The sequence below is a fragment of the Ursus americanus genome, chromosome 11 (assembly GCF_024610735.1).
Source record: "Ursus americanus isolate L20-20 chromosome 11, mUrsAme1.1.p, whole genome shotgun sequence".
NCBI classification, from domain to species: domain Eukaryota; kingdom Metazoa; phylum Chordata; class Mammalia; order Carnivora; family Ursidae; genus Ursus; species Ursus americanus.
Window position 1 is genome coordinate 66,184,462 of NC_142137.1, and position 12,775 is coordinate 66,197,236.

A 12,775-nucleotide genomic window follows, 5' to 3' on the forward strand; every position below is an offset into this window, starting at 1 on the left:
TAAGAAAGCTCACGTGATGCACACAACAGAGAGCAAGTACCCAGTCTGTGTCGAAAAGTCCACGGACCTCTTGTAGATTTATCGGTGATGCAGCTTTACATGTGTGGACTTAAGGAAACCTGGCTTTACAGTTGTGATGATATGTCACATAAGTATGGTTTCTTCATAAGCACTTGAGAGACCACACGGTAGTGTCATGACTCGGACTCTGAAACACACACAGATCACCTGAGTGCGAACCATGCCTTCTCTGCTTAGTAGGCACGTGACCTTGAGACAAGCCCCTTAACGTCCTGTGCCTCAGGTTTCTCATCTCTAGAAGTAGGATCGTGATAACAGAGGCCTCTTAGGCTCGAAACAAGGATTAAATGAGTTAATACAAAGAATTTTGGAATTGAGCTTAGCACATAGTAAATATTAAGTGTTTGCTTTTATTATTGTTACTAATCAAATCCAATTTCTGCTGGAAAACCTAGAGAAACTCCTCCTTATCTTCAAAATGAACCCTTCACTTGGCCTGGAACACAAGGCCCTGTTGAACCTGACCTCTTCCCCCAGGGGGCCCCCGCACACAGCCGCACGAAGCGCATCACTGACCTGTCCTGAATTTGCTCTCTGGCTGGCTGTGCCGTGTGTGCTGTCCTGTCTTCTGCTTTACTCGCCACCCAGAAGCCTAACCCCTCCCATTTTCACGCACATGTTTGCAATACTTTACATACATAATGTCCTTTAAACCTAGCAAAGACCCCTCAAGTAGACCATATTAGAGGGGATTATCTTTGCTTTATGGAGGAGATGATGAAACAGAGGAGAACAAGTTAAGATCTTGTAGACAGTATGTGCAGAACTTTCACTCGGTGCCAGCTCTCCCGGGTCCCAGGGCCTGCCCACCCACAGGCTCCTGAGGTCGCAGCCCAGCAAAGGAATCTTCCCTGAACTCCCCTACCGTGCTGACCCCTGTCCCCCCAAGCAGACTTACTCTTGCACTTTTCTTTCTTTTTTTGCTTTTATACTTTTTCTTGTCTTATCCCTGCTACTCCAGCTCATACACCACATGCACACGTACGCACACGTACACACACGCACACACACGGTGAGCTTCTTGTGCGGGAATTGCTTTGTATTTAACTTTATATCCCCTACAATGGTTATGCTATTTTGACAAGGAGATTCTTCCAGAAAGCGGTAAGGATTGGTTGAGAAACACTAATCCTTATTCTACAAATGGTGTTTACATTCATTTTATTTCAATAGTCATTTGTGGGAAGGCAAGGCAGCATGTTTTATTGGTTAATTACGTGGGTCCCAGAATCCTTTTGCTTGAGCTTGAATCCTAACCTATGAGCCGTTGATTTTCTTCATTTGTAAATGGAATCATGGTCATTTATGTGTATTTCATATGGTTATTGGAGAAATGAACGAAATCATTGACGCAAAGCACTTAACCCCACATGTCATACGTACTGTGGTTCAGCAGTTACTATCTGCAATTATTATTATTATTGGAATGACGTTACATATGCCTTTAATTTACTTGAATCTAATCTATGTACACTCAGTCAAAATAAAAGTTGTGGAAGGAAAGCGAAGACAAAACTATTGAAATAGTTGGGGCCCACAAAGCTGCCGTTCTCCTGAGTGTGTTCTGCAGTGTGAACAGGGGCTGGAGGTGTGGTCATGGTCCTTCACATCTTCCTCGGGCTCTCCCTGCTTCCCATGGTGTCACCGTTTCACTGCGCCGAATGTCAGGGTAGTGCTTGAAACCATATTTCGTAAGACATGGCACCAAGCACAGACTAGCTGCTTTATCTGGTGCTCAGGGAAGAAATAAACACACACACAAACAAAACGTGCTCCCAACACCAGAGAAAAATGGATTGTTTCGCCGGACTACTGTTGAGCTCCCTCACGACACCTCCTGTGGGGTTTTGGAGGATAATTTTGTCCATATGTGCATTTTGTCTTACGTGTCTTACGTGAGCCCTTTATCAGAACCGTCGAACATAGTGGTAATAGTGGTGCGGTCTCAGTGGTGTGTTCCTAAGGACTAGGGGTTGAAATCATTACTTTGGTTAAAAGGTAAGCATGTGAGCGTTGGGGGTACAGGCCACACTCAGGACTAGCATCCCTTGCCTGTTTCTAGATGGCTTTAATGATTAGCCTGAATGTCCCCTCCATCGCACAGTGGTCCCGCGTGGCTCTTTGCCTTTGGAGTGGGCCGAGAGAGCCTGTGTTGACACTGCCAGCCTCATCCGTGCCAACAGGGGAAGGGTTAATAAGGATAATGACTGCTATGCTGTGTTGACCACATTGTTGGACAAGAAGCATTTCCAGTGAATGTTCTCACCAATCAGATACTAAGTCAAAGGCTTTAATTTGTGTTTGCTTTTTGTTTAGGTAACTACTCCAGACCCCCAACATATAGCGGGGTGCCCAGTGCAAGCTACAGCGGCCCAGGGCCCGGCATGGGCATCAATGCCAACAACCAGATGCATGGACAAGGGCCAAGCCAGCCATGTGGTGCTATGCCCCTGGGACGAATGCCATCAGCTGGGATGCAGAACAGACCATTTCCTGGAACTATGAGCAGCATGACCCCCAGCTCTCCCGGCATGTCTCAGCAGGGAGGGCCAGGAATGGGGCCGCCGATGCCAACCGTGAACCGTAAGGCACAGGAGGCAGCCGCCGCAGTGATGCAGGCCGCTGCGAACTCGGCTCAGAGCAGGTATGCCGTCGGGGCAGGCGGTCTGCGTGCGCGCCGGCGAGCGCCCGCCGCGCACAGAGCTGCGCCGTCAGCTGGGCCACCCGGGGTGGGGAGCAGTGCGGTGTCGTTCAGCTTGGCCGCTCCTTAGGTGTTAACACACGCTGTCCCGCAAAGTACAGAGAAGTACATGGCAGACCACGTCTGCAAGACGTGGAGGAAGGAACCTGAGTGCTGGGCGAATCTGTTGTGGGCACTTATGCGGAGTGACTGGGGCCAGACACTGTAACCCGCGCCCCAGGGCGGTGGCATATCTGGGGGGTTCCGGGTAGAGGAGCAAGGTTCAGGCAGGAAAGTCTAAAGCCGAAAAAGTAGGCTTTTAAAATCCAAACCACTGAAAAAGAACCACCTTCCTTTTTCTTTTTTTACCCCCACCATAAAAATCTTTATAAAATAGAAACTTTATGCACATATTTGTTAAGTGTGTGTTTGTCTAAATGTTTCTGTGTGAGATTTAGAGATTTCCTGTTCCTACGTTATATTTTATTTTTCTGGACATACCTATTTGTCCAAACCGAAATGTGGTTAATAAAGCAAAGATAATATTTCATAAAGTTTAAGTTGATAGAGCAAGGCTTTAGCCTCACTTTCTTGTTTTTCATCTTGATTTTTTTAAATTCTTGAAGTAAATATTTAACCTGCATAAAAATAACATAATTAAAAATTTGAGACAGAAGTGAATAGTTTTAAGAGAAGCATTTATAAATATGTTTTAAATTATGTTTAACATATGTTAAAATATGTTTTAAAGCAAAGCACATTGAAAGCTATGTATGAAGATATGGTGTCTTCAGAAGAAAAGAGAAGAATCTAATTTTTGTTAAAGGGAAAGAAAAATGTACGTGTGTGTGTGTGTGTGTGTGTGTTTAAATGTGTCCCTTTGTTACTTTTCCTCTGAAGCTGCTATTTGGGGAATGTTAGGGACCCCTTCAGTCTCACGTTTGCTCCAAATAATAATAAATTTCCCTTGAGGAATCAAAATGAAAGTTAGTCATTCTCTCTCTCTTTCTCTCTCATCCACATTACAGAGACTTAAAATCTCCTGAACCCCAGCACTGTACTAAACCGAACCTACACAGGCCTTAGGGAATGTTTTAATAAACCTGTCCACAGAGACTGGCTTGCCTGGTCCAGTCGAAGTTGAGTTAGGTTTAACCGAATTGTCCATTGTTGCGGCTCCGAAAGCACCAGCTCTTCTCAGGTAGAAAGTGCCCGACGGCCCTGGACAGGAGGCCTCGGAGAGCGGCCCGGAGGGAGATAACCGTAGAGACCAAGGCATAACCGTTCCATGAGAGAGGCTGGCTCTGCTCCCTTTCTGAATCAGCCGCTGTGGCGTTTTATATAAGTGTGTGCGGAGCGGCACGTCCTGCATTGTCACTGTCTGCTTCTGATCAGCAGGTCATTGCAGAGCCTTGCCTTCACATCCTGCCCACCGCCGCTCTCCGAGCCTTTTAACTGCGGGCTGGGTATATCTCGGCTTGGACCGAAGTCAGAGGGGCACTGCCAGAGCACATGGAGACTAGATCCGAGAGTCTTACTTTCCTCTCTCCTTCGCCCTGCCCTTCACCCCCCCTTTTTTCAAGGAACCATCTCCGGTCCCCCTCCCAGGCAGCTGCATGGTACAGAGTATCAGGCCACATTCTGTAGCCCTCCACACCTAGTGCGGAGAGAACCAAATGCGCAGGGGGATTCATACTTGTCTACAGAACAAACCCAAAGAAGTTGTTCTTCTGTTCTGCTTTAGGCCACCATACATTAGGTCGCCTGCTTATCCCAGCCAGTCTGGGGCTGGCGGACGCCCCATGTTTTCTTCCCAGCACCCCAACTATGGCAACTCTCAGGCTCCCATGATGCACCAGCCTGACCAGTACGGGTAGGTAGCCACATACCCTGACTTGCTGCGGGACCTGGGCATTTTTTTTTTTAAACCGTTAATGACCGTGCCATCTGGCTGCGAAAGGAACACCCAAAACGAGAAAGCGAAAGACCCAAGAGGAAATCCATCCCAGAGGGGGTTGTCTTTTTGTTTCTTTTTGTTTGTTTCGGGGTTTTTGTTCGTTTTGTTCTGTTTTGTTTTTCATTCTTATGAACGGTTCCGTGGTAGCGTGGTGGAGCCCTGCATGCCGTCCCCCAGATCCTGTCTCTGCATGGCTTTCGGCATGGCTTCTTTCCCTTCATGCCTGAGAGGGAAATGCAAACTTTTAGCTCCGTCAGAGTAACGAAGTCACGTCCTCTGGCGTGATTTCCCCCCTTGTTGTCCTCGTGTTGTCTGGGAACTTGTGTCGTACAGCACTGTTATCATGACTGTGTTATTGTCATTCCTGCCACCACGATGACCCGCTCCCACACACACCCCCGAATTCCAAGTGCAGCGACCCCATTTGACAGGAGACTCACTGCAGGAGACATGACTCAGGTTATTAATAGGACTTAAGAGGGGTTTCATTATATTATCACTGAGCAGACGTCTATGCCACAGATTTCTATTATTCCGTTCTCCCAAGGAGTTTTAGAACATTGAAGTCACCAGAAAAATTCAACCAAATCATCCAACACAGAATTTGCTTTCTAAACGTGGTGTTGCCATATTATTAATTTCAACACAGGAATTACATACAGCAACAAAAAGTGTCTTTCTTCTTTCCTACTACAAAGCTATATGATAGCAGGCTGTCACCATTTTTAGGTTAGTAAATGCTCTTTACAGTATATTATTATTGAGCGACTTTTTTAGCGAAAATATTGATATTGTTTTGCATATCGTAACGATAAGATTGTCCCACATCGATTGAATCCTGGTCAGTAGTTGCAGTAGAAACACACTACAGTTTTGGTTAAGATGAAACAGGGAACAGTCAACAGGCTTTGTTGAAAGACTAAACATATAGAACTATGCTTTTATGACTTGTTATGAATACATAACACAGAGAGCCTTCCAATAGTTTTATATTCAGGATACATTTATTTAGACAGCAAGAGCAAATGATAATTTTGCAATCGAGAGTTCTAAATCCTGTAAACATGGTCCAAAATGTGGGCCAACAAATATAGAATTCTGTAAACATAATCCTAAAAATGAAATAACAGATGTAGAATTAGGTAAACATATTGCTTTTGGGAAATTGTCTTTTCCTCTTTTTTCCTTTCTTGTGGTACCTTCAAGGTCACTCCGTGAGTCAGTAGGAAAATAACAGAGGGGGAGAAAAGCATTTATCATCAGCTGCTAATCCATAGGATCTGTCCTTTACCAACTCTGGAGTCCTATTTAGACCCACAAAGCTAGTTGGGCTGTGCCTTGCCAAGCCACATTAAGCAGCTGTGTAAAATGAATTTAAATGGCATGCATCAGAGTAAAATCTCTTCCACTGGGGCAGAAAATCAATGTTAGCTAACCAGCACGGGAAGATCAAATCCGCGTTTCAGCCAGCAGCATCCACATAGCTTCCTTAGAACACAACACCTCCTCGTTAATGACAAATAAGGGCAAGAAAGATGTCGGAGTTATTCTTCGTAAATCTTGTAAAGCACACTTGACAAAGGCTCATCTTTGCAGCTCCTTCCCTGTGAGTTCTGAATTTTGCCTCTTTATGTCTACAGCATTCTTTCTAAAAAGAAAGAAAAGAGCGTTTTGTTTCTATTTTTAATCTTCCTTCCTTTGCCCTCTGCAGTCCACATAACCTGTTGTGCCTTTTTTTTTTTTTCTTTTTTTTTTTTAAGAAAAAGCAGAAGCTTGAGTGTGAGAAAACATGTGTGGTACATGTTTTAGTGCCCTGGGGTAAGAGGTTTGATTTTCAACATGCTTTTGCTTTACCTAACATCTCCTTGCAGCAAACTCGTGTTTTTGCTTTTGTTTTTGTTTTCTTGCCCCATCAAGAGCCGTGTTGGGTGGAAGGCAGGTTAGCAGCTTGAAAAACCCATTCGCTGGATGTCGGTTTGTCTTGTGGGGAAGATGTGGCCCAGCCTTGCAGAAGCACAGTCTTCGCAGAGTTTGTTAAAATGCCTTCTTTTTCAAGTCAGAGTCCCACAGGGCCCAGAGCCTCTGAAAGAGCCTGAGCAAGACAAATTAATGACAGAGATAGTGAGTGCGTGTGTGTGAGCGTGCGTGTGTATGCAATTAGACAGGAGCCAAGAGCTCGCTGTGGAACGTGACAGATTATGGCAGTTCTGCTGCAGGCTTGCGCAGCTCATCGCACGAAGACGGTACAGAAAGCACACGGGTTTGACTGGTTGGAAGCCATTTCACTAATTCCCTTATTAAGGGCGGCTCGACCAGGGGGAAACCCACCTGCTGCACCGAAGAGGCTAAGGAACGTGGGGGGGGGGGGTTCTTACCTTTTAAATAAAGGAATTCCTTGTTTTGATTATCAGAGGACTTACAGTAGAATACGGTGAGTCTTACGTGCCAGTACTAAATTAGCTCAGCAGTAAAAGCTAATCATTTGGAATCAACAAGTTATACAGAGTGTCCAGGACCCCCCCCCCACCATATACATTGATACACTTTTTACTCAGAAAATTCGTTGCTGTGTTTGGTTTTATTTTATTTTTTTAAAGATTTTATTTATTTGAGAGAGTGAGCATGAGCGGGGCAAGGAGCGGAGGGAGAGGGAGAAGCAGGCCACCCGCTGAGCGGGGAGCCTGACTCAGGGGCTGCATCCCAGGACCCTGGGATCACAATCTGAGCTGAAGGCAGACTGGCTGAGCCCCCCAGGCGCCCCTGCTATGTGTAGTTTTAAAGCATTTCTGGTTAAGGTGGTGCTCCTTTGAAGTACTGAGAAACAGAGAGGCGGAAACACTGGGTGATCTTATGAAAAGCCTGGTTCAGGGACGGCAGGTAGCTGTCACCCTCAGGCCAGGGCTGATGGCCATCTCCAGCACCATGTTGGACGGAGCTGAGACCTGGTGTGCAGAGGAGAGCCAAAACTGGCCAGAAGTTTGCGAGGGCCTTTGGCCTACTGCTCCCTAAAGAACCCCTGCCCTGAATCTCAGGCCACACACACACATCAAACAAAATTTCCCTCAGCTGCCGACTGTGTTTTGCATCCATCCGTCCGTCCATCCTGGGCGGCACCTGGAAGTGTCCAGAACTGACATCTCTGCCGGCTACAGCTAGTTTGTGGACTTGAATGTATCAGAGCTTCCCAGGTGTTTGTCTTGGAAACGAGAGCCCTGAGGATGAAGCACGACTTCAGTGAACTTACACAAGGCCCGCCGAGCCCTCGATCTTTAGGCCGGGGTATGCTTGGTTCCCTGAAGTCTGCTGCCCCAGCGCCCCCGGACATCAGCTTGAATCAAGTCTTCAGTGACTTGATGGCTTAAGTCTGAGTCCTGGCACAGATCGTTATGACCTTTCCTCGGAATGAAAATGTTTCAGGGGCGCCTGGGTGGTGCCGTCCGTTGAGCATCCGACTCTTGGTTTCGGCTTCAGTCGTGATCTTAGGGTCCTGAGATCGAGCCCCACATCAGGCTCTGCGCTCAGCGTGGAGTCTGCTTGGAATTCTCTCCTTCTGCCTCTCCTACTCATGCCCTCTCTCTCTCTCTTTCTCAAATAAAATTTCCTAAAAAAGAAAGGAAGGAAGTGTTCCGTTCTACATTCCAAGAGGATGTAGTTTCCGTGACAGAATAGTAGCGTCTCAGGCTAGAGGGACTGTAGTTGTCATCCAGCCTCTGTCCCTTGATTTCCTGGTGGAGGAGGGTAGTATCTCTGAGTCACCTGCTCAGGAGCCTTCCGCGGAGAGAGCCGGCTCTGCGTCCTGCACCTGCCACGCTTCCTTCACTGCGTGCTGTCTCTCTGGATTTTCCCTTTAAAAGAAAAAGGCTTGATGTTAGTTCTCCCTCACGTCCGAAGGCAGTTGTCCTGTTAGAGACCAGCTGTTATGTTAGTCCGTGTCTGGGCGGAGACGCTACTTCTCAGCTAAGTCTGGGCTTCCGTCCCGGCCCCACCCTGTGATGCTCCTGCTGGGAAACACGGGCTTGGCTCATCCCCGCACACACTCCACGCGCAGCATGAGCTGTCGATTCTAGAACCACACGCCTTGTGACAAAGTACAGTTTGCTCGAGGGCACATGGGTGGGTTTGAATCTCTGCCCTCCGGAATGGCTTTAGCGTCCGGCATCGTCGTGACTGGAGCGTAGCTGTTCGAGGAAGGGTTCTGAGCCGTCACTTTTACCCCCACGTGTACACAGCCACGATGCTGGTACAGCCCACGTCTGTCGTCCTTTTGCTGTCCCCGAAAGACTCCCCTGTGGACTGACTGAACGTCAGGAAGAGGAAAACTCTCCGGCTTCTTAGTTTTAAGGGAAAAAAAAGGAGTCAGTTTGGAAAGTCAGATTACTCTTGCCTGGAAGGGAACTTTTATACTGAATATCACAACCATGGATCTGGAGACCTACATTTTAATACTTATATCAGACCAGAAACTAGGATAACCAAAATCAGTGTTGTTACAATAATTTTGTTTTTAGGGGGCACCTGGGTGGCTCAGTCGGTTGACCGTCCAACTCTTGGTTTCGGCTCAGGTTGTGATCTCGGGGTCATGGGATCGAGCCCTGCGTTGGACTCCATGCTCAGTGTGGAGTCTGGTTGGGTTCTCTCTCTCCTGTGCCCCTCCCCCACTCATGTGCTCTTTCTTGCACACTCTCTCTCTCTCTCTAAAATATATAAATCTTTTAAAAAATATTTTTGTTTTCAGTAAAACAGGAGATTGGGAATTCTAACATTTTTTAACCTTTGCCACTCATTAAATTCCATGAAGTCATCGTAGTCATAGGTCGCTTGATCAGTGGTCTTCCCCTGCTTGGAGGTAGCTGGCTCTGCGTACGAGCGACTGGATTAGCCTCCTCTTGGATATACAGAGCTGCTTATATCCGTATCTCATGGGCACCCCACATACACACATGTCTTCCAGCAACTGTTCTTCAGGGAGGTGTATTTATAATTCATCTCCCCTGTTGCTATTTGCCAGCAAGGCACTTCTGTATTATTTTCCTTGAAGCCAGTATGACGCAATTCTGCTGATGGGCTGGGAGCCACTGATGTGGAAATACGTTAATGGAAATAGTGCATTAAAATGTCAAAGAGAAGGGGCAAAAAACTTCTAAATGTGTCAAGACCCAGTTATGTGGGATCTGTGGGCCTGAAGGACTGTGTGATTTGTATTAACAAAGAATTAAGCCCTTTAGATTTTGGACAATTAAGTCTTAAAATAATAGCTATGATTGGAGAAGTCACATTATTGAAAGACAAAAGATTTCAAAGGCTTAAGTAGAGTTTTTATTTCTGCAATTAAATATAAGCCTTTGCATTATCATCTGAATACTGTGCTTGATTTTTAGCCCCTTTTCCCTTCAGAATTTAGAATTGAGTATTCTGTTAGTATTTTAAGATTACGACTTCAATCAAATCTTTCAGAGTTTCATAACTATCATGGTAACCACAAAGTGTATTTATTAGTCTTCAAATTAAAAAGTAGTAAAACAAGGGGCGCCTGGCTGGCTCAGTTAGTAGAATGTGTGACTCTTGATCTCAGGGTCGTGAGTTCAAGCCCCACACTGGGCCTGGAGCCTACTTCAAAAAAATAAAATGTAAAATACTAATTGTTTTAAAGACTTTAGTTATTTATTTATTTGAGAGAGAGCACACAGGCACACGTGAGCGGGGTGCAGAGGGAGAGGGGAAGAGAGAATCTCAAGGAAACTCTGCACTTAGTGTGGAGCCTGACGTGGGGCTCGATCCCACAAGCCTGAGATCATGACCTGAGCCAATGCTTCACCAGCTGAGCCACCCAGGTGCCCCAAATCCTAATTTTTAAAAGACTAAGAAAGATTTTTTTTTTTTTTTTTAGTTTAAGATTCAGGGAATCCAAGTGTGAAATGTAGAGCAAACATTTCATGGGCTAGGGTCTGTGAAGTTCCCTAAACAAGTGATTATTACCTGGCGAGAGTTTTAACCATACACGCAGCTCACCCCAGCCACAGGCAGGGTGAGGCTCACAAGCCTATATTTTTTATAATCCCCTAGGGGGCCCTGGGGTTGAACACCAGCGCACATCTAAGGCTTGACCTTTGGGATTCCGACTACTAAAGAGAACTAGTGGAAACTCAGAGGGAAGCAGGTGGAAAGTATAAAGTCGGATGCCTACTTTTTTGTCCCTGATAGATGTGGGAGGAGAATACTGGACAGGAGCCTCAGTTACTGGATAGCATTCGGAGGCACTAATGGTGGTGCAAACCTGAAACCATAACTCAGGCTTTGGCAATCTCTCGACTCAGGGCCAAGTTGGTCTCCCCGAATCCCTCTGACTTTCTGTCGTCTGTCCTCTCAGACATCAGTGTCCTCCTTACGTTCTGCAATATTCCAAGTTCCCCACCGTTTCTAGACCTGCCTTCCTCATTCAGAGTATCTCCTGTCCACGCCCCAGTCTGAACCGCTCTCAGCAGGGTGCTGTCCTCAGCATCTAAGGTGACCGACCCATGGTAACAAATACACTGGATCGGGGTTCCCGTTATCCAGGTGAGCCTCACATCAGTGGAGTGTGCCCCTGTTTACTTGGCTTAGCCACTTGTCTGCACGTCTGTCCTCATGGCCCTGCTGGCATCTCTGCCCCACAGACCACGCAGCCTCACCAGACCAGCTTGAATGGTCCCACCTAGAATCGGCTTTCTAGTCCACCCATCCCCAGAGGAAATCAGCACCACAGTGCAGGCAACCCGAGCTCTCCGGTTAAGAAAGGGCAGGACTGTTGAAGTCACGTGTATCTCGGAGCAGCACTGGCCTCGTCGCCAACCTGCAGAACTTTCAGGCTGACAGCCAGGAGTGCCCCGTCCTGCTCCGTCCGAAATCGCATCACCTCAGCCATGTTTGGGGCTGAAGGCACCAGGAACGGTTTAAAAGCGGTGAATAGAATATGATCTGTGTCTTAGTCTGTGCCATTCTGGGGTTTGGGAAGCATCCCGGTGAAGATGTAAAGATAATGGGCGAGGGGCTCACAGGACCTGTGGGAGCAGCTCCCAAAGGCTCCTGTTTATCTTGACCTTCATTCTTAGTTTTCAATTCCACTTCCGTGAATAGATTTAAAGAGCGAACCAAACAAAAAACCCACAGCTGCAGAACCATAAGGTTTTGTCCATTGCTTTGAAAGTTAACTCTTTCTGGATGGCCTTTGACTATTAGATACCAGGTAAGAGTGACTGGTGAGGGTGTCATGAACTAGACGTTTGCTCCGCATTCAGGCTTTTCCTGCAGCATATTTTACCCTAATTTTGAACAGTGTTGCTTCAACAAACGAAGTAACTTTGTGGCCCAAGGCTGCCTTTAGCTCAGGAAATCTGTAAGAATTTTAGGACGATTTTGTTGTAGGTTAGAAATGACTATAGTGATATATTTCTGGCACTACAGCCCTGACAGGTGCATTCTCTGTTAGAGGGTTTTACAAAATACGGCTCTGGCAAGTTTAGGGGATGGAGATGTCAAGACCCAGATTCTTTCTCTTTTTCAGGCAATAGACTGGCCTGTTTAGGTACAAGAAGTCTGTGAGTGCGTATGAGATCTGTGCATGCCTCATGACCTCATTCCTGAGGTATCAGTCAGGTTAGTTCTTGGGTAGGTGCCGCTGAGCTCCTCAGTATTTGTCAAGCTGATGTGCAGCTGTGTCTGGGGTGCTGGCACCTCAAAGGAGACCTTTCCCCCGTCACTCTCTCCAATACCTCGGACCCAGGAAGGGGATGTCCTGGTGTAAAGGGTGGGTACTCCCATCACTGAAAAGGAATAGCCCTCCTTGTAAGTTACTCGAGATCTTTTCCTAATGGTATCATGATCACAAAATAAACTTTTTTTAAGTTAAGATCTCTGACATAACACAGAGAAGAGCACCGTTTTCTTTCTGTGGGTGACCTCGATGGCAACTAGTTTTTCTTTCACGACGTACAACCAGACCGGGGAGCTATGCGATTTGCATCTTATCAGAATCCAGTGGGAAGCTACATGTACCAGAGCCCACAAAGTTCTGGGGTCCA

The 12,775-nt window shown here is 46.6% G+C and overlaps 1 protein-coding gene across 12 annotated transcripts in view; it reads left to right on the plus strand.

The window, feature by feature from the left end:
• ARID1B (AT-rich interaction domain 1B) overlaps nucleotides 1-12,775 on the plus strand; it is a 428,002-nt gene that overhangs the window by 365,925 nt on the left and 49,302 nt on the right. For 6 of the 12 annotated variants that reach the window (XM_087865606.1, XM_087865608.1, XM_087865604.1 and 3 more), the window contains 2 exons: nucleotides 2,398-2,725; nucleotides 4,506-4,634. In XM_087865606.1, coding sequence (XP_087721732.1) covers nucleotides 2,398-2,725; nucleotides 4,506-4,634 — 457 coding nt within the window. The remainder of the gene's footprint in view (nucleotides 1-2,397; nucleotides 2,726-4,505; nucleotides 4,635-12,775) is intronic. The other 6 variants (XM_087865610.1, XM_087865611.1, XM_087865612.1 and 3 more) reach the window with 1 other exon arrangement.